This window comes from Mobula birostris, chromosome 18, assembly GCF_030028105.1.
Source record: "Mobula birostris isolate sMobBir1 chromosome 18, sMobBir1.hap1, whole genome shotgun sequence".
NCBI classification, from domain to species: Eukaryota; Metazoa; Chordata; class Chondrichthyes; order Myliobatiformes; family Myliobatidae; genus Mobula; species Mobula birostris.
Window position 1 is genome coordinate 65,290,540 of NC_092387.1, and position 22,797 is coordinate 65,313,336.

General features: G+C 42.3%; 1 protein-coding gene across 1 annotated transcript; it reads left to right on the forward strand.

The window, feature by feature from the left end:
• The first annotated feature begins 2,940 nt into the window (after positions 1-2,940).
• Positions 2,941-20,182, forward strand: LOC140211871 (peptidyl-prolyl cis-trans isomerase-like). The gene is made up of 6 exons (XM_072282054.1): positions 2,941-3,050; positions 16,820-16,850; positions 18,063-18,151; positions 18,991-19,087; positions 19,872-19,947; positions 20,047-20,182. Exons 1-6 carry the CDS (start codon positions 2,982-2,984, stop codon positions 20,180-20,182), a joined length of 498 nt encoding a protein of 165 aa, XP_072138155.1. The 5' UTR covers positions 2,941-2,981.
• The last annotated feature ends 2,615 nt before the right edge of the window (positions 20,183-22,797 follow it).

Genomic DNA, 22,797 nt, shown 5'->3' on the forward strand with positions numbered 1-22,797 from the left:
GTCAAGGCTGGGAGTCTAGTTTGTTACTGATGGAGTTCTGCATTGCCTGAAGTACAGACTTTCAGAATCACGTTTGTTATCACTAACTTGTATGCCAGGTTCAAGAACAGTTACTATCCCTCAACCATCAGGCTTTTGAACAACAGGGATAGCTACACACCCTTGCTCCAACATTGAAATTTTCCCACAACAAATGATCTCACCTCAAGGACTCTTTACCTCATGATCTTGTTATTTATTGCTATTTATTTATATTTGTACTTGAACAGTTTTGGTGTCTTCAGCACTCTGGCTGATTTTTCATTGATCCTGTTATTGTCATAGTGGGGGCATTGGGAGGGGACCCAAATGCAAGACACAGACACTGAAGAACAAGGAACAGGATTAGGACTAGAGTTAAGCAAGAGAAGTGTGGAAGAAAGGACGCTGGACATGACACGGGCCCTGGATGAGACAAGGATACAGGGCCTGGGCTAGGACTTGACTAGGATAGTGGAACTGGGACATGGAACTTGGAACCAGGAGCCTGGGCTTGGGCTCTGAGCCAGAGACTAGACATGGACCCAGAACCTGTGTCTTGACTCAGGCTCAGACCCCGGAAATAGGCGAGAACATGACGTGGCTACAGGACTGGACATAGCTTGGGTTTCTTCGAGGCTTGGGTATGGACTCCGAGCCAGAGACTGGGCAAGGACCCAGAAACTGGGACTTGGCTCGGGCTCAGACTCAAGAACTAGGCAAGGACAAGACATGGCTACAGGACGAGGAGAGGCAACAGAACTGGACATGAGACTCCTGGACAGGACAAGGGAACCCCAGCACTGGGCTGGGCAAGGTACTCCTGGGCTGGGCGAGACACATGGACAAGACAAGAACACATAGCCATGGGTTGGACAGGACAAAGTTCTTGGATCACAGCTAGGACTGGATGAGACCCTGAAGCCTTGATTTGGTTGAAGGAGAGACGGGAACGCAGAGCCTTGGTCAAGGGAGACAGGAACATGGAACACAGAGCAAGGACCCCTCCTTGGAAACATAGGACATAGGGCCAGGACTCATTACACAGAATGCAGAATACAACAAGATGGTTCCCAACACAAGGTAGTGGCAGACAGCCAGACTTACCTAGCAAAGGCATGGATACAGACAGTTCCCAACACTAGGCAGCAGCAAACAACCAGACCTACCGAACAAAGGCAAGGACACAAAGACAGATCCCTACACTAGGTAACAGCAAACAACCAGACCTACCTAGCAAAGGCATAGATACAGAGACAGTTCAAAACAACAGTAGACAGTTCTTTATCTTGCTGTAGCAATTGAACTTGACAGCAGTGCAGGCAAGGGTTACAGGCAAGGCAAGGCTTCAGACATTGGTTGCAGGCCAAGGCTTCAGAAGGAGAAAGGATACAGACAGGGGGGTTTGGACAGGAGCAATCCAGCAGCCAGAGGCTGAATCCTGAAGCTATTTATGAGGCCTGCCCAAACGAGAGTCAGCTACTGCAACAGAAACTGGGGAAACTTGGAATAAGGAACAAGACCGGACCGTGAACCGGAATGCGGATTTCACGGACCAGACCATGACAGTTATAGTTACTATTTTATTGAATTGCTAAGTATGCCCGCAGGAAAATGAATCTCCTGGTTGTATATGGTGACATATACCTTAATAATAAAATTTACTTTAACTTTGAATGAAACTTGAGACCATAAGATATAGGAGCATAATTAGGCTACTTGGCCAGTGCAGCTGCTCTGCCATTCCATTATGGCTGGCTTATTAGCCCTTTCAACCCTATTCTCCTGCCTTCTCCCCATAACCTTTGACACTCATAATAATCAAGAACCTATCAACCTCCACTTTAAATGTACCCGATAATTTGGCCTCCACAGCCATCTATGGCAATGCATTTCACAGACTCTGGCTAAAGAAATTTCTCCTCATCTCTGTTCTAAATGGACGTCCTTGCATTCTGATGCTCTTTTACCCCGTAGGAAACATCTTCTCCATATCCATTCTATCCAGGCCTTTCAATATTTAATTGAATATTTGGCGACCAGCTTAGATGGGAATCCCGGTCATTGTGAAAGAGTTGGGCAGAAGGACCTATTTCATGCTGTAAGACTCAATGATTCTGTGAACAATCATTTAAGAACCCACAAACCCACAAATCTCTCTCTCTCCACCCCTCCCCTATTTCTCTCTCTCTCTCCCTCCTCTCGCTCTACTCCTCTCTCTACTCCCCTCTCACTCTCTACCCCCTCACTCTCTCGCCTTTCTTCCCCCCTGCCTCCCCCCCCCCCTTCGCTCCCACCCCTCTTCTCTGTCTCCCGTCGGTCCTCAAATAGGGGAGCTGGGAGAAACGACACGGAAGATTGTAACTTCGGAACATCGAGCTGATGGTCCGTCACTCTCGATGCTGCAAGAACGATCTCTCTCTTCCTCACTGATGAGCGTATGTCTGAGATACCGAAGCGCTAGGTTATGGGCTCCAGATCAAGGTCTCTTTAGAGGCTTGTACTACTGCTTGCTACCACCAAGGAGGAGGTACAGGAGTCTGAAAATACTCACTCAATTTTCAGGAACAGCTTCTCCCCTTCCAGCATCAGATTTCTGAATGCACAGTTTACCCAGCTACACTACCTCACTAGTTCTTTTTTGCTCTACTTCTTTAATTTTTATATATTTCTTTTTCTAATTTATAGATCTTATTATGAATTACAATGTACTACTGCCGCAAAGCAACAAATTTCACGACTATGTCACTGATATTAAATGTGATTCTGATGCTGATTATTAAGGTCCATCTAGGTAGGTGTTGCGTGTATAGTCCCGCCCACGTATGATCGACAAGTTTGTCTGGCCAGTCCTGTCCTCGGGTGACTGACAGGTGTGACTGTCCTGTCCCGCCCCCGGGCGATGATACAGGTGTGTTCGGTCCTCATGCCTACAGTTGCCGGCTCCGGACCCAAGCAGAGCGATGGCGAATCCCCGAGTTTACATGGACGTGTCAGCAGGGAAGAAAGCACTGGGCCGTATTGTTATGGAGGTAGGTGCAAACCTGGCACATCGTACGTCCCTCCAAGCCCCTTGCAGCCCGTCCCAACTCTGCAAACCTCTGTAGTACTCGCAACCCCCAATCTGTCCCAACACTCCGGATACGCTCCAATCTGTCCCAAACATGCAAACCCACTGAAGCTGTCACAACCGCTCCAGATCACCTACTGTGTGTCCCACCCAATCCTGCAACCCCTACAGTCTCCCGAACCCCCCGGACTCCCACACCTCGTTCCAACCCCTGCAATCTCGACAGACCCTCTCCCAAGTCTTGCTTCGAAATCCACATTTGGACACGTTGCGTTGCCTCGCTCCAGCTGAGACATCGCGGTCTTCATATTCTTCTGGCTAAGCTCACCGAAGCATGGCCGCCGCTGCTGTTGTTGCAATCACTGTCAGCAATTCTCATGTAGAAAATACCACAGAACGCAACGAACTGATTTGTAGAATGAGAAGTTAACAGATCTTCCAGACAAAAAAAAATAACTGTGGTTCCTCCCGCTTACTCTGGAGGGAGACGCTGTTAATTGATTGTCCCTCGTGAAAACCATGCGTTAATTTCCCCCTTTTTTTTAAATTCAAAGTAAAATGAGGCTCCTGCCTTCAGGTTAAAGATTATTTTATGTCATTTTCAGTAGACATGTGCAAAGGAGAACGAAATAATTGTTACTCCGGATCGATGCTGCACAAAAGATAAAGGACACAATAAATATAAATACACAAGACTGCTTATGTACATAGATTGATTGTATGTCCATAGTCATAGTCATAGTCATACTTTATTGATCCCGGGGGAAATTGGTTTTCGTTACAGTTGCACCATAAATAATAAATAGTAATAAAACCATAAATAGTTAAATAGTAATACGTAAATTATGCCAGGAAATAAGTCCAGGACCAGCCTATTGGCTCAGGGTGTGTGACCCTCCAAGGGAGGAGTTGTAAAGTTTGATGGCCACAGGCAGGAATGACTTCCTATGACGCTCTGTGTTGCATCTCAGTGGAATGAGTCTCTGGCTGAATGTACTCCTGTGCCCAACCAGTACATTATGTAGTGGATGGGAGACACTGACCAAGATGGCATGCAACTTGGACGGCATCCTCTTTTCAGACACCACCGTCAGAGAGTCCAGTTCCATCCCCACAACATCACTGGCCTTACGAATGACATAAGGTGATACTAGGCACAGGAGTGTCAGTAACTAAGGTGGCTGACATGAAATGAAAAAGTAGTGCCGGTTGGAGCTGCAGGGAAGGGTTTCGGCGGGAACATCGACTGTACTTTTTTCCCATAGATGCTGCCTGGCCTGCTGAGTTCCTCCAACATTCTGTGTGTGTTTTTGAGTGTGAAGGTCCTGGTATGGATGCTATGTAGATCCCTTCCTGATGGGAATGGGACAGGCAGTCCATGAGCAGGGTCGGTGGCCCTTTTCCACACTTTTCTGTGTACAATATGCTGCCGTCTTGGGCACCCTAGATTTTTATATGGTTTCAGGTGGAATGCCCGCCACAGAATCCGGATCTCAAATCCATCAAGGTTGTCCAGGATTACCTGGTGAGGCAGAAGCAGGAGAGACAACCAAAGTCTACAGTAGGCTACATTGTCGGCACAACATTGTGGGGCAAAGGGCCTGTAATGTGCTGTAAATTTTTTATGTTCTAAGCACTGTGGCAAGTTCTCCAAGATGCTTGGGACAACCTGCAAGCCGATTTTCTTATGAAACTATGCAACAGTGTACTGAAGAAAATTGATGCAGTTTTCAAGGCAAAGGGTGCTCACATCAAATATCAATTTGATACAGTTTTGTTTTACTGTTTAGAAACTTTCATTATTTCTGAAGTTTTCTTTGCTTTATGAATTTTTTTTTACATGTGCCCAAGACTTCTGTGCAGTACTAGATGTCCTTGATGGTGGGTCGGCCGGTAGCAGTGGTGCGTTGGGCAGTTTTGACCGCCTATTGTAGAGTCTTCCAGACCGCCTCAGTTTAGTTTCCAAAGCTTTGGACCTCACAATACCACAGCGATGAAGTGAAGAGAGTTTGGATGGTGTGATGGACGTTGCAGAATGTCCCCAGTAAACACCCAGTGGCCACTTTATTCAGCACCTCGTGTACCTAATAAAGCGGCCACTGAATGAGTGTTCATGGTCTCCTGCTGCTTCAAGTTTCCGCATCAAGGTTTGATGTGTTGTGCGTTCAGAGATGCTCTTCTGAACAACACTTGTAAAGTGTGGTTATTTGAGTTACTGTCATCTTCCTGTCAGCTTGAACCAGTCTGGCCATTCTCCTCTGACCCCTCTCATTAATAAGGCATTTTTGTCCACCCGGCTGCCACTCACTTGATGTTTCTGTTCATCACACCATTCTCTGTAAACTCTAGAGTCTGTTATGTGTGAAAATCCTGGGAGACCAGTTGTTTCTGATGCCATTGAACCATCACACTAAGTATACAAAGGTCATTGACTTGTTTAAGAAGAAATATACACTCATGGCCTCTTTGTTAGGTACAGTAGTGGTCTTCTGCTGCTCTAGCCCATCCACTTTAAGGTTTGACGCGTTGTGCATCCAGAGATGTTCTTTTGCATCCACTGTTGTAACACGTGGTTATTTGAGTTACTGTTGCCTTCATGTCAGCCTCAACCACCCTGACCATTCTCCTCTGACCTCTCTCAGTGCGTGGTAGCAGTGGATGAGTGATGGCCAATGTGCCACATAATTTCTCACATTAGGTCAGTTGAGAAGATAGATCAATATACAGCAAGCTGAAAGAATTGGTATTATTATTCCATCATTGAGGACCCCATCCTCAGGGTATGTCCTCTTCTCATGGCTACCATCAAGGAAGAGAACTAGAGCCTGAAGACACACACTCAACATTTCAAGAACAGTTTCTTTCCATCTGCCATCAGGTTTCTGATTGGAGAATTAACTCATGTACAGTACCTCACTATTTTTGCACTACTTAATTTATTGTTAATGTATATTTTAAAATTTAATTTATATTTTATTAGTTGTATCATGTATTGCAATATATGGCTGCTGCAAAACAACAAATTTTATGACATATGCCAGTGAAATTAAATCAGATTTTGTCAGAAAATGTAGAGGAGGCTTGACCCGAAAACAGCAGAGACAATTTAGCAGTAAAAACTAATAGACCACAAGACAGCAAGGTGAAGAAGGAGCCACAAGAGAGGACAGAAACTGAACACAACAGACTACAAGGTAAACTTTAGGCAGGGTGAGTGAAAGGTTGGAGCAACTGGTTGAGGCCAGCTGGTTCGATGAGTGAACAAGGTCTGTGGATGAGAACTGGGGTTTAAATAGGCTGCAGGTGAGCACTCTGGAATGAGTGACAGGTGACTCCTGTTAGCTAGGTGGAGGCTGGGAAGTGTCTGCATGTGCACACTGGCAGCAGGCCTGAAAGGTTCTGATTCTGATTCTGGTAAAGTTTTAAGAACAACTTAACAGTTAAAAGAATTAGCACTCAAAGGGTTAAGTTATAAAGTATATTCTGGTAAGCGTAAACAAGCAGCTGGTAGTTGGTAATTGATTTATTATTGCCAGATGTTCCAAAATACAGTTAAAAGCTTTTGTCTGAAGGTCAACCAGACAGATCATTGCATACTTATGTTCATACATCAAGGTAGCACTACAGGAAAACCGTGATTTTTGACTCAGATTCATTTATTTATCATGTGTACATTGAAACTTACAGTGAAATATCTTGTTTGCCTTAACAACAAACACAATCCCAGGATGTGCTGGAAACAGCCCACAAGCATCACCACACATTCTGGTGCCAAAATAGCATGCCCACAATGTTCAGCAGAATGCAACATAACATCAATAGCAAAATTTCCTGCCTTTCCTCTCTTCCACCCTCACCCCCCCACCACATCTACACACACACACACATACACACACTCCCCCACCCAGGTCTCCAGCTTTAGCACAGGTCTCCATCCTCCAGGTTTTGGCTATCAGGCTTCAACCTGTGATCTTTGATCCTGGGTATCAACCCCTGGAGGAACCCTGAACTATGAGTGCACTGAATGAATGACAGAGTATAGTCATTCAGAGAGAAAGTGCGGTGGAGCTAGCGGAGTAATGTGCAATGGGTAGGAGATAGATACAGGCACTGTGGGATAGGGGAACAATAAAGTAGGAGGTCATAGATGGGAGATCTCTGGAGATGATACATTCAGTGATGGTATGTGAGACAGTGACCTGCTTCTTCTCAATGGAGTTCTGGTCAAGGGGTAAGTAAGAGGGGGTGTCAGAGAGCTGTTATCTGGCCTCAGCAAAGTAAAGGTCAGTCTGCAGACGACTACAGCACCTCTGATTCAGTAGTACATTATGCAAGAATTGATTCAATATTTACAAACAGATGCCGGCTTGCAAAGCATGGGCTGGTGCCAGTGATATACTGGTCAGCTTTGACTAGCCATTGTAGAGCCTTTCTGTCTGCTGCACAGTGAATCAAACTGGCTGATGCATCACCAGCACCAGCCTGTTCACCATTAAGGACATATATACAGAAAAAGACCAGCAATATCCCACCCACCCTGCTCATGGACTGTTTGTCCCTCTCCCACTAGCCTTGTAGCAACTACGCTAGGACCACCAGACACAAAAACAGTTACTTTCCCCAAGCAGTGAGGCTGATCAATACCCCCACCCACTAACCCACCCCACCACAACCCTAACGGCACGAAATTATGATTTCCTGTCAGTCACCTTATGTACAGGCACTCCTGTGCCTACTGTCTCTTTATCTACATACAGTCAATCTATGTATGTATATAAACTATCCTATGAACTGTATTTACACTTATTGTATTTTTAAATTATTGTGTTCTTTATTTTATTATTTTTGTTTTTGTGCCGTATTGGATCCAGAGTAACAATAATTTTGTACTCCTTTGCCCTTGTGTACAGGAAATGACATTAAACAAACAAAGGACACTGAAGTAAATGCAGATTAGTGCAGTTTACACAGTGCCAACATAGGTGAGGAAAGATGATGTTTCAGATTCAGGAGCCAATGCTCGGGCGAGATTTAGAAGGCCTACTGGAGATAGCTACAGATATGGGCAGTCTGTTTCAGATAGTTATGCCGGGCTGGGTGGCATTAAATTAGTGTGGTGTTACTGCAGCAAGTATCAGGAAGAGCATGGGGAGATAATGCACTGAGGGATTAATTGATCTAGGGTTCAGGCTGTTCCATTGCAAACACCTGCTGGAAGAAAAAGCCCGAGAGATTCTATTAGATAGTCAGAGATGTGGGAGGTTTATGTGTGTTGGAGCGTTTGAGCTTCTTTTTCTTTTCCAATATTTTTATTAATTAATTTACATATGAGAATACATAGTACAGGAAAAAAATATATAAATACATTATACTAAATCGCATATAAAGACTCCTTACCCATATTCATACGTTAATTAATTCGTAACATTTAAATATAGTAATTTTATTATATTAAAAAAATCTAACCCACTACCAAGACCAAAGCTGATTAGTAAAGAAAAAAAAGAAAAAAAAATTGTTGGTTATCATCTGTGCTTTAACAGCAAATTAAAGGTTTTGAAAATAATTCAGAAAAGGTCCCCACGATGTTTGAAGGTCTTGACTAGATTCAGAGCTTGAACATCGAATTTTCTCTAAATTTAAACATGACATCACATCACGTAACCATTGGGCGTGAATAGGAGGGGCCGCATCTTTCCATTTAATCAAGAGCGTCCTTCTGGCCATCAGAGACAAAAAGCCAAAATGTGCAAGTCAGATGACTCCAAAATAACATCCTTTCCTCCAACGATACCAAATAGAGCGGTCAAAGGATTAGGCTTAAAGTTTAAGAAGTATCAAGAAAGTTTGAAATACTTCTTTCCAATATTTTCCAAGACTCGGGCATGTCCAAAACATATGAATGAGTGAAGCTTCTCCATTATTACATTTATCACAATACAGAGATATATCTAAATAAAAACAAGACAACTTATCCTTGGTCATGTGGGCCCTATGGACCATTTTAAATTGTAGGAGAGAGTGGCGAGCACATAACGATGAAGTGTTAACCAATTAAAAAATTTGATTCCAAGGTTCCTCAGAAACTGAAATCTGTAAATTTTCTTCCCAAAGATTTTTAATTTTATCTAAAGGAACACTTCTCATTCCCAGCAGCATATTATAAATATTAGATATAGATCCATTATAAAAAGGTTTCAAATTAAAGATTACATCTAGTAGATTCTTATCAGGACTTTTAGGAAATGTACTTATTTGAGATCATAAAAATCTCTTATTTGTAGGTATCGAAAAGAGTGAGTTTTGGGTAAACTATATTTAGTTGACAGTTGTTCAAATGACAAAAGACTTCTCTCTACAAACAAGTCCTGAAAGCATCTATCCCATTCTTTAAAAGGCACATCAATCATAGAGGGTTTAAAAAATAATTAGAAAAAATGGGACTCGAAAGAGAAAATCTCAATAAGCCAAAGTATTTTTGGAATTGTATCCAAATTCTCATAGTGTGTTTAACTACCAGATTATCAGTTAACTCACTCCGAGACAAAGGGAGTGAGGATCCAAGAAGAGAAATAATAGAGAATTTATTAACAGAGTTAGCTTCTAAACAAAACCCACAACGGGCAATCCTCACAATTTATGTAATATAACTAGAATGTAAGATTTCTTATATTAACTGCCCAATAATAAGACCTAAGTTTGGTAAGGCTAATCCTCCATTCTTTTTATCTTTCTGTAGATGAATTTTGTCTAATCTAGAATGCTTTATTCTTCCATATATAAGAAGGTATAATAGAGTCAAGAGAATCAAAAAAGGATAGAACATACATAACATAGAACATAAAATAGTACAGCACAGTACAGGCCCTTCGGCCCACAATGTTGTGCCGACCCTAAACCCTGCCTCCCATATAAGCCCCCACCTTAGATTCCTCCATATACCTGTCCAGTAGTCTCTTAAATTTCACTAGTGTATCTGCCTCCACCACTGACTCAGGCAGTGCATTCCACGCACCAACCACTCTCTGAGTAAAAAACCTTCCTCTAATATCCCCCTTGAACTTCGCACCCCTTACCTTAAAGCCATGTCCTCTTGTATTGAGCAGTGGTGCCCTGGGGAAGAGGCGCTGGCTATCCATGCTTATCTATTCCTCTTATTATCTTGTACACCTCTATCATGTCTCCTCTCATCCTCCTTCTCTCCAAAGAGTAAAGCCCTAGCTCCCTTAATCTCTGATCATAATGCATACTCTCTAAACCAGGCAGCATCCTGGTAAATCTCTTCTGTACCCTTTCCAATGCTTCCACATCTTTCCTATAGTGAGGTGACCAGAACTGGACACAGTACTCCACGTGTGGCCTAACCAGAGTTTTATAGGAATAAGGATTTTATAGGATTTAGGAATAAAAACCGGCAATGCCTGAAAAAGATAAATAAACTTAAGTAATATATTCATTTTGATGGAGTTGATTTGACCAGTCAGCGATAACGAAAGAGGCATCCAATTTGATAGTATCCTTTTTACGTGATTCAATAGGGTAAGAAAATTTTCTTTAAATAGACACTTATAGTTTTTAGTGATTGTTACACCTAAGTAGGTAAATTGGTTTCTTACAATTTTAAAAGAAAGGTTAGAATTTGTTGGTATTGAATTGTCCAAAGGAAAAAGTTCACTTTTATATCGGTTTAATTTATAACCTGAGAGTGGCTAAAACAGGAGAGTAAAGAAAGTGCATGGGGTAATGAAGTCCCAACATTAGAAATAAATAGCAGCAGATCATCAGTATACAGCGAGACTTTATCAATAGTATCTCTCCTTAAAATACCGGTGATATCATTAGATTCTCAAAAGGGCAATGGCTAAGGGTTCTAAGGCCAGATCAAAAAACAAAGGGCTCAATGGACAACCTTGTCTGGTGCCACGATGAAGCTCAAATGGTTTGGAATGATGAGAATTAGTGATAACCCTAGCGGAAGGAGGTAAATAAAGTAATTTAATCCATTGAATGAAAACGTGTCCAAAATTGAATTTTTCTAAAGTTTTAAATAAATAATTCCATTCAACCCTGTTGAAAGTTTTCTCAGCATCTAGGGATACCACACATTCTGATATCATATTAGAAGGAGAATAAATAACATTTAATAACCGACGAATATTAAAGTGAGAATACCGAATTTTGATAAATCCAGTTTGGTTATCAGAAATGACAGATGGTAAAATATTTTCAATCCTATGGGCCAAAACTTTAGATAGGATCTTAGTATCAACATTAAGTAAAGAGATTGGTCTATAAGAAGAGCATTCAGTTGGTTCCTTATTCTTTTTAAGAATAAGAGAAATGGAAGCCTCATAAAAAGATTGAGGGTGTCTGCCCAACTTAAATGAATCCAAAACAACTGAACATAAATGAGGTATAAGCAGTGAGGAAAAGGTCTTGTAAAATTCTCCAGAAAATCCATCTGGACCCAGAGATTTCCTCAAATGTAATGAGTGCACAGCCTCAACAATTTCCTCAAAAGAAATAGGTTGTTCCAACAACTTTCTGTTGTCGGCAGAAATTGTAGGAACGTTTAGTTGGTCTAAAAAAATTATTCATTATAGTATCATCCTTTAGAAGATTCAGAACTATAAAGTTTAGAGTAAAATTCTCTAAAAGTATCATTTATTTCTAAATAATCAGTTGTCCTATCACCATTAGCTTTGCATATTTCTTTAATCTGTTGTTTAGCTGTAAAGGTTTTAATTTGATCAGCCAATAATTTACCTGTTTTATCTCTATGACTATAGCATTGACTTTTATCTTTTAGGAGTTGGGTTTCAATTGGATAAGTTAAAAGGAGATCATATTTAGTTTTAGTTTCAACACGTCTTTTATGTAAGGCAGGTTCTGGAGCCAAGGCATACTCTTGGTCTAACTGTTTCAGCTGATTAGCTAAATCACTTCTCTCTTTATTAGCTTTTTTCTTAATACTTTCTTAAGACTAAAAGTCTCCTCTAACGTATTCTCTTCAAAAAAAAAAGTAATTTGTCTCTCCATAAACTTTAAAAAGTCTTTATCAGATAACGAAGTTAGATTAAATCGCCAAAATCTATTTGTTTGAAGAAGCCCAGGGAGATTTAAAGATAGAAACACAGGAGCATGATCTGAAACAGCAATCTCTTTATATTCACAGGATTGAACTAATGGAATCATTTGGCTATCAATAAAAAATAATCAATCAATAATATAATAAAATAATCAATATGCATGATGGACATGAGAGAAAAATGAATGTTCCTTGTCTACTGGATGAAAAAAATGCCAAACATCAATAATACCACATTTCATTAAAAAAGATTTAATAAACACAACTGATTTATTTGGTATCATTGGTTTAGAAGATAAATGATCTAAAACCGGATCTAAGCAACAATTAAAGTCTCCACCCATCACCAATGAGTACAGACTTAGATCTGGCAAAAATGAAAAAAAAATGCTCAAAGAAACCTGGGTCATCTATATTCGGGGCATATACATTTGCAAATACCATTAATTTGTTACTCAGTTTCCCTGATACTATAACAAAATGCCCATTAGTATCAGAAATTGCTTTATGTTGAACAAAGGGAACTCTATTATCTATAAGGATTGAAACCTCTCTACCTTTGAAACGAGGAATGGAAATGACAGCCCCTCCATCGATTAAAAAGGCATGAATTGTCACACTTATGTACATGGGTTTCTTGAAGAAAAACAATTGGTACCTTAAGTTTTTTAATATAAGCAAAAGTCTTATTTCTTTTCACGGGGTGATTTAACCCTTTCACATTAAAACTAAGTAAATTAATACTTCGATCCATTTTAAAACTATTTATAAGAAAAGTTAAAGTAGCAATCAGAAAAATATAAATTAAACCCAAATTTATATTAGCTAAGCAACAGAATTGACTAGATTCCCAAATCAGCTTCAAGAAAAAAGAACTCCCCATCCCCTTCCCTCCTCCCAAAGAGAGAAGCTCGGTCAAAGAACAAACACTATCTACTTCCCCAAACACATTCCCTTAGAAAGCCTGTTGGAACCGCTCCAAAGAATTCAAGGTTATTTACTGTTCCAACCAAGACTAAATAACATACAGTGGAAAACAAGCTTAGAGGGGTTTATCAAACAGAAATAGCAATTATTCATACTGAAAAATATTAAAGTCATTTTTAAATATGTAGTATTTCTGTTTTTGCAAGATTTTTAATCTATTCAATATACGTATACAGTCATTTTTTTAAAGTCCAAAAATTCTTGTGCCTGCTCCTTTGTATAAAACCATTTAAATGATCCATTTTCCAATGTAATTCTCAATCGAGCTGGAGAATGAAGAGAGGGTTTAAAATTTTGGCTGTATAGCTCCGCCATAACTTTTTTAAACTTAACACATTCTGCCTTAACTTCTGATGAAAAATCTTCAACAATATGAATTTTTTGATCTTGGTAGTCAATCATACCTTTTCCACGGGCAGCACGAATCAGACGATCCTTTATTTGAAATTTATGGAAACATATAGTGACTGATCTTGGTTTTGTTTTGAAGTCGATTCATAGATAGGCGACCTGTGGCACAATTAGTCAAAAGCAGAGACTTTATAATATCAGGGAATAATTCCATCAAAAGGTTTGCAAAGAATTCTTTAGGATTATATCCTTCCATTTGTTCTTTAAGTCCCAAGGTTCATAATTTGTTCCTCCTACTTCTGTATTCCAAATCAATAATCTTCTGTCTCAATATTTTGTTGGACTTGGATTGTTTTTCATACAGCTTTTGCATATCATCCATTCTCTCGTCCAGTAAAGTAATAACATCTTAATGTTCCTTTATCTTCTTATCATGCTCAGTTAGAATTGCTTGAACTACTTCTAGTTTCGTACCTATTTGTTTAATTTCAGCGCTGATTTCTTTTCTGAACTGTTGAAACCCCTCAGTAAGCTTTTGAATTGCACCCGTAATAGCTTCCAAAGCTGCTTTGGTAGTCATAGTAAAATAATATCCCGTCTAACAGTAGTATTTCAAAAGGTTGGAGAGAAAAGTAAGTAAATTAGGAGCACCAGGGGAGAGCTGTTACTCCATCAATGGCCAGCAGGCAAATCCCAGAACTTCTAATCCTACAGCACAGAAGAGGACCTTCGGCCCACAATGTTGTGCAGACCTTTTTGTTAGTCAGAACATATCCTGCACAGTCAAGAAAGCTCATCAATGCTTCCACTTTCTGAGGAGGCTGAAGACTTTACACGATTATACTCACATCATTCTGCAGATGCGCAGCAGAGAGCATCCTAAGAAGCTGCATCAGTGCTTGGTAGAGAAACTGCACTGTGGCAGATGGGAAGGCTCTACATTAGTCAAAACAGCCCAGCGCATCACTGGCACCAGCCTACCCACCATCAATGACATTTATACAGAAAGGTGCTGGAAAAGGACCAGTAACATCATGAACAATCCTATCCTTTGACTGTTCCACTCTCGTCAGGGAGGAGACTACGTAACATCCAGGTCAGGACTACCAGACTCAAAAATAGTTACTTTCTCCAAGTAGTAAAGCTGATCAACACCTCCACCTACTAACTCCACCACTACTTTATTATTGCCTGTCAGACACCTTATGTACAGCCTCTTATATACAGTCTCTTTATGGACATACAGTCAATCTATTTATATAAGCTGTCCTATACAAGGGGTGATTGATAAGTTCGTGGCCTTAGGTAGAAGGAGTCAATTTTAGAAAACCTAGCACATTCATTTTTCAACATAGTCCCCTCCTACGTTTACACACTTCGTCCAGCGGTCGTGGAGCATACGGATCTTGGACCTCCAGAAAGTGTCCACGGCAGGGGTGATTGATAAGTTTGTGGCCTAAGGTAGAAGGAGATGAGTTATACAGCTGTTACATGCACAAGCAATTCAACTCTTTGAGTGATTATGCAGAAAGTTTGAAGTTAATAACTCATCAGTTGTTGTTCGGCCATCGTCGACGTTGATGAGAACCTTGGCACCAGATGGTGTCGAGACTAGTGCGTGATTTGGATTTAAGTGAGGGAGAGTTGCGCAGCGTCAGCCTCACTCTCTCTTCCCAATTCCCATCTGGATCCAGTGGCAAGACAGAGTCGAGACGGCTGGAGATGGGACTAGGCGCAGTGGATGACCAGGACGTCTTCTGTGTCTTGTCCTGCTCTACACGTTCCACGATGCTTGCAGAGATCACCTTCTTGACCATTGGACCTTCCATTGGTCTCATCCGCTCAATCCGCCAGAGTCTGTCTTCACATGCTGGGATAGACAACTCCCTATCTCACCGAGGGTTTGAGACCCGTCGGCTACCCTCACCTGGTTTAGCCGGCTTGTCCAAGCCATTGCCTGGGGTGTGGCCGCTGTCGCATGCAAACAGCTACGGGGAGCCCCAGGTGAGAGCTGAGTGCCAGGTGGGGACCAAAGGTGGACTAACCGCCCTGAAAAGGTCGCGACATGCTCCCCCACCAGAGGTGCTACCCCTCCCTGACACCCCATACACCCCAACTCATCAGGGGCGATTGATAAGTTCGTGGCCCAAGGTAGAAGGAGATGAGTTATTAACTTTAAACTTTCTGCATAATCATTCAAAGAGTTGAACTGCATGTAACAAGAGCTGTATAACTCATCTCCTTCTACCATGGGCCACGAACTTATCAATCACCCCTGCTGTGGACACTTTCTGGAGGTCCAAGATCCGTATGCTCCACGACCGCTGGACTAAGTGTGTAAATGTAGGAGGGGAATATGTTGAGAAATAAATGTGCTAGGTTTTCTAAAATTGACTTCTTCTACCTTAGGCCACGAACATAACAATCACCCATCGTATATTTATTGTGTGTTTTTTAGCATTATTGTGTTCTTTATCTTTTGTGGTTTTTCTTGTGCTGCATCAGATCCGGAGTAACAAATATTTTGTTCTCCTTACATTTGTGTACTGAAATGATGTCAAACAATTTCAGATCTTCTATGTGAGAGCTGTGAGTGTGTTTGAAGATGGGTTTTGGAGTGTTAGAACATAGAACATTACAACACAGTACAGATGCTTTGGATCACAATGTTGTGCTGGCCTTTTAACCTACCCCAAGATACATCTCAACCTTCCCTCCTACATAGTCCTCCATTTTTCTATCACCCATGTGCTCGCTAAGAGTCTCTTAAATGTCCCTCTACCACCAACGTTGGCAGCATGTTCCAATTACCTACCACTCTTTAGTAAAAAAAAACTTACCTTTGATACTTTGATATTATACTTTCCTCCAATCACCTTAAAATTATACACCATCGAATTAACCATTTCCACCCTGGGAATAAGTCTCTGGCTATCCACTTGATCTATGCCTCCTATTATCTTGTACATCTCTATCAAATCACCTCTCATCCTCCTTCGCTCCAAAGAGAAAAGCCCCAGCTCGCTCAACCTATCCTCATAAGACATGTTCTCTAATCCAGACAGGGTCCTGGTAAATCTCTGCACCCTCTCCAACGCTTCCATATTCTTCCTATACTGAGATGACTAGAACTGAACACAGTACTCCTAAGTGTGGTCTGATGAGGGTATTCTAGAGCTGCAGTACTAACTTGGGAGTGCTGTTCCGATCTTGCTCTTGATGGTATTGTTTTCAGCTGTAAAGATATATTGTTATTATTATACATGATTGATATTCTCATGCTGTGCCCCTCTTGTCTCTTCCAGCTGAGAGCTGATGTTGTCCCAAAGACGGCAGGTGAGTCTCAGGAACAGACGGTGTTGAGATGAGAACGTCTCAGTCATTTAGCTATGCAGTCGTACTCTGAATGGCTTTGGTGCCGTGGTGATCTGAGAGATTTATATAATTACAAAAGCCGTACATAGACAGCCTATAACTTCTTCCCAGGGTCGAAGTGTCTAATGCCAGAGGGCATGTAAATAAAGTGAGAGAGGGAGATGTGCAGGGCAAATATTTTATGCAGATTGGTGCCTGGAATGTGCTGCTGGGGTGGTAGAGGACACAGATACAATAGAGGGGTTTAAGAGGATCTTACATAGGAAGATGAATGTGCAGAGGATAGCGGGACGAGAACTTTGTGTACACACGATAGATTAGTTTATTTAGGCATTCAATTACTAGTTTCATTAAATGCTGATACAAGGTGAGGCAGCGGGTCCTTCACCGAGAATGAGGAAGACCTGAGGTTTGATTGATTTAAGCGCCAGGCTGAATTGGAACGGTTGGGTACAGTCCAAGGTGAGGCAGCAGAGCCCAAGCACCAGAGCGTATCATAGCCACTGAACCCAATATTTGGACGATGACTTGAGTGCTGAGCTGAATTGGGAAGGTCAGGTACAGGCCAAATCGAGGAGGCGGAGTCCAGGCCTTAGAGTGTACTGAAGTGACTGAACTCAATGTTTGCATGACGATTTAGGTGCCGGGCCAGATTGAAAAGGTTATGGTGTCAGGGTCCGAGGCAAGAGACAGGCTGGTTCGGCTCGCTGCTCCACTCTGCACTGTACTAGGGGTTTGGGGATGGACTCTCTATGGGCTTAAGATCAGAACGATATTTGCATGCATTTATTGTTTGCATAATTTGCTTTTTTTTAAAATACACATTGGGTGTTTGATGGTCTTTATTTTACTGGGTTCTTTTGAGTTTTGAGTCCTGACGAAGGGTCTCGGCCTGTAACGTCGACTGCACCTCTTCTTAGAGATGCTGCCTGGCCTGCTGCGTTCACCAGCAACTTTGATGTGTGTTGCTTGAATTTTCAGCATCTGCAGAATTCCTGTTGTTTGAGTTTCTTTGTTTTGTGGCTGCCTGTTAGACAAATCTCAAGCTTGTATAATGTATACATACTTTGATAATAAATGTAGTTTGAACTTTAAACTTTAATTAGGTGAGCATAACATTGTGAGCCAACGGGCCTGTCCCTGTGATGTACTGTTCTATGTTGTATCTTGCAGAAAACTTCCGTGCGTTATGCACAGGCGAGAAGGGTTTCGGTTACAAAGGATCAACGTTCCACAGAATCATTTCTGATTTCATGTGTCAGGTGAGGACCAATGTTCAGGGATATGGCCCAGTCCATCACAGATAAAACCTTCCCCACTAATGAGCACATCTACATAGAGCGTTGTTGCAGGAAAACAGCTTTCTTTATCAGGGACCTCCACCGTCCAAGACATGCTCTCTTCTTGCGGCTGCCATCAGGAAGAAGGTTCAGGAGCCTCAGGACTCGCAAGAAAATCTGCAGATGCTGGAAATCCAGAGCAACACACACAAGATGCTGGAGGAACTCAGCAGGCCAGGCATCTTCAGTGAAAAAGAGTAAACAGTCGAGGCTTCAGGCCGGGAGCCTTGTCCTGACGAAGGGTCTCAGCCCAAAATGTCGACTGTTTGCTCTTTTCCATAGATGCTGCCTGGCCTACTGAGTTCATCCAACATTTTGTGTGGTTGTCAAGACTCACACCGCCTGGTCTAGGAACAGTTGATACCCTTCAACCATCAGGTTTGTGAACCAGCGGGGATAACGTCCCTCAACTTCACTTGCCTCTTCACTGAAATGTTCCCACTACCGGCGAACTCACTTTCAAGGCTCTTCATCTCATGTTCTCGATATATATTGCTTATTTATTTATCATTGTTATTTCTTTCTTTTTGTGTCTGCACACTGGTTGAACTGATGTGGTCTTTCATTGATTCCATTATGGTAATTATTCTATCATAAATTTATGGAGTATGCCCACAGGAAAATGAATCTCAGGCAGGGTTGTATATGGTGACGTATATGTACTTTGATAATAAGTTTACTTTGAACTTTCAACACCCCTGTGCTGATGTTGATTCATCCAGCAGCTTCACTGATGACACTTGCAACTCTGAACCTTACAGGGTGGCGACTTCACAGCAAATGATGGCACTGGAGGCAAGTCCATCTACGGGGAAAAGTTTGACGATGAGAATTTTGAACTGAAGCACACGGGGAAAGGTAAACCAGATGTTTGATCTGATTGTATTGATGATTTCCATGGTTGGAGTGAAAGACCGTAAGTTAGAGCATAACACATAGGAGCAGAATTAGGCCATCTGGGCCACAGAATCTGCGCTGCTGTTCAATCATGGCTGATTTATTATTCCTCTCAACCCATGCTCCTGCCTTGTCCCTAAAATCTTTGAGGTCTTTACTCATCAAGAACCTATCAACCTCTGCTTTAATTATACCCAGTGACTTGGCCTCCACAGCTATCTGTGGTAGTGGGTTCCACAGATTTACCACTCTCTGGCTAAAGAAATTCCTCCTCATCTCTGTTCAAAAGGGACGCCCTTCTATTCTAAGACTGAGCCCCCTGGTCCTAGACTCTCCCACTACTGGAAACATCCTCTCCACATCCACTCTATCTAAGCTTTTCAATGTTCGGTAGGTTTCAATGAGATTCCCCTCTCATTCTCCTAAACTCCAACGAGTACAGACGCACAGCTGTCAAATGATCTCAGGTATCTTTTTAAATCTTTCCCCTCTCATCATAAATCTATGCGCCTGGTTTTGGAATCCCCTCCCCTAAAGGTAGGGAGTGAGATGAAGAGAGCTGTATCTGTTGGGGAGAAGGGAAATGCATAGCTTTGTCCCCCCGCCCACTGTTTTCCTACCATTTCCCATGCTGACCTCTATTCCTCTCTCCTGAATTTCCTCTCTGCGTGTGCTCATTGTCCATTGCTTTCCATCTGCACCTTTTAAGTGAATCTGAATACATTTGCCCTTTTTCCTCTTGCAGGCATCTTGTCCATGGCCAACTCTGGGAAAAATACAAACGGTTCCCAGTTCTTCATTTGCACAACCAAAACTAAATGGTACAGTAGTGGTCATTTTTCTTTGAAACCAATACCAAAACTTTTCATTTGTAAAGTATTCACTGGCAATCCATCATGTTTGCTTCTTGAATATTGCAGGTTGAATGATAAACATGTTGTGTTTGGTTCTGTGGTGGAAGGCATGAACATCGTTTCCAAGATGGAGTGCTATGGCAGTGAAGATGGTGTACCAACAAAGACCATTACCATCACTGACTGCGGACAGTTGTCCTAAAATGATTGTGACTGGGATCACACAGTTTGAATAAAATATGACCATTTGGAACTTCCAATCTGTTGATACCTCTGTTTGATGTTAATTTAAAGTTTATTGTTTTAGACTGCTGAGTGAACCAAGGTGGCATAGTTTGGGAAATTGTACCGATGGTGTAGTGGCACCTACTCTTCAGGGCTAGAGATCCTCGGTTCGAATCCAACTGGCTGCCTGTACAAGTTCCACCAGTGTTGGGTTGAGCATCAAGGTAGCAATTTGGCCTTGTAAAACAGACAAATGCTAAAGAAACGGCAAAGTTGCCACCCAGTGTGCCAACTGAGGCACTGGAGAAGCTCTACCTCTTACTACTGGGCCTCTTCCCGAGGGTTTACTCTTTGTGGGCATCAATGGCAAGGTGAGAGGCATAACTTGCCTCCTTTAACCACTGCAGTAGAAACATTTTGAAGTTTCAATACACAGTCCTCAGAATGCTGGAGCTAGTCTCATTTGCCTGCATTTTCCCTGTATCCTTTGTAAACTGGTAAACTAACAAACTAGTCTCATTTGCCTGCATTTTCCCCGTATCCTTGTAAACTAGAGGACCCCAACCTGGGGTCTACGGACCCTTCGGTTAATGGTAGCGATCCATGGCATAAAAATAGTTCGGAATCCCTGCTCCATACTTGTCCAAGTGCCTTTTAAATGTTGTTATGTACCTACCTCAGCCATTTCCTCTGAGAGCTCACTAAACCACCATCTGAGTGAGAAAGTTGCCACCAGGTTCCTATTAAATTCTCCCCTCTCATCTTAAATCTGTACCCTCTGGTTCTTGATTCCACAACCCTAGAAAATAGACAGCGCTTTTGTTCTGTCTCTGCCCCTTATGGTTGTATACCCCGGGGAAATGAGCTGAGACGTGATGGGTATGGTGATTTCATATACTTTCTATAACTGGATCTCACCTTTGATGTATTTATATTCTGACCTGTGCTTCTTGGAGGGTCGGAGGAGGTGAGAGGGAATCTTGTGCAGAAGAATCAGTGTCATAGAGCAATTCAGCACAGATACCGTCTCTTCAGCCTATCCAGTCCCTGCGGACAACAGTGCCCACTCCAACTAGTCCCAATTTCTTGCATCCAGCCCCTATCTCTCCAAGCCTCATCCAATTACCTATCCAAGTGCATTTATTGTACCTGCTTCACCCACTTCCTCAGCAGCTGGTTCCATAAACTCATCACCCTCTAGGTGGAAAAGTTGACTGTCAGGTCTCTCTTAAGTATTTCTCTTCTCATCCGAAACTTGGGGAAAAAACTATAACTGTCCACCTTATCTCTACTTCTCATAATTTGAAACACTCCAAGAAGTCTGCCCCTCATTTTCCACAGGTGAATCCCAAAAGGACATTCCCACCGTTCAATGTGCATTCCCCCTCTTCAGTCCCTGCATCCCCTTCTTTCTCACGCACAATATCCTTAAGTCTTCTCTGGCCCTAGCCTCAACAGAGGTAATGGATCGTGGCCAGTCAATGTACCAGCACACTTTGGGATGTGTGAGAAAACCTATGTGGGGACAGAGGTGATGCACAAACTCCATACAGGCAACACTGGGGCACGGGATTGAACTTGGGTCTCTGGAGTTGTGGGGCAGGTCAATTTACAAAGTCCTTGTCTTCAGTAACTGACACCCTCCTGCTCACCCCTAGTCATGGTATGTCACCCAGCAGCTGTGGCACATCATTTTCTGAGGGCAGATCCCTCCCAACTTTTCCAGAATCTTTCGGGACAACAGGATTCCCGTTCAGCAGACGCTGGGGCGTGAGCAAGGTTCAGCAAGGCTCATGACGACTTGCAGTTGTACTTCCCTGGTGCACAGCGTCGTGGCACGGCATCACCTCATTTCATCTGCACCTTAGAGTTTTGCCCAGTGACATAACTAAAACGTCCCCCTCCCATTACAACTCTTATCCAGACCCAACACACGTGAATACATTTAGAGCAACGCAGGCAAGCAAACCTCTTGCGTTGCTAACCCATTGCCATTGTCCAAGAACAGAGAGCATAATGCGGTGGTACTAAACAATTTGACCTCATCTAGATATAGAGCCAAATGCTTTCAAAGACCATAAGACATAGGAGCAGAATTAGGACATTCGCCTTGTCCAGTCTGCTCCACACTTCCATTGTGGCTGGGTTATTTTCTCCTTCAACCCCATTCTCCTGCCTTTCCCCCATGACCTTTGATGCCCTTATTAACCCTTACAGGATTATACTCCCAGTGCATATTGAGTCGCCAGAATCTAGTGTAATGCTCAGCTATGTTGGCTGGTATCTATCTCGGGGAAATCCCGTCCATCGCCCACCTGGTCTCCCGGTTACGTCGGTTGCTGTACAAATGCCACCGGATTCAGCTTCAAACATCAATCATCAGCCAGCACACACTGTACGTTTTACCAATTACACTTTATAGATATTACTAAGTCTATGAGACTAATTGAAGTTCAATACAAAAAAAGGAATGGAAAAGGTGCCAGACTTATCAAAGTTCAATTTCTTCGTGCACACGGAGCTCGGGGACCTCTTCGGGACCACTCTGACCCCTTCGACTCGCAGCTCGGGTGTCAGCTGAGTGATCAACCA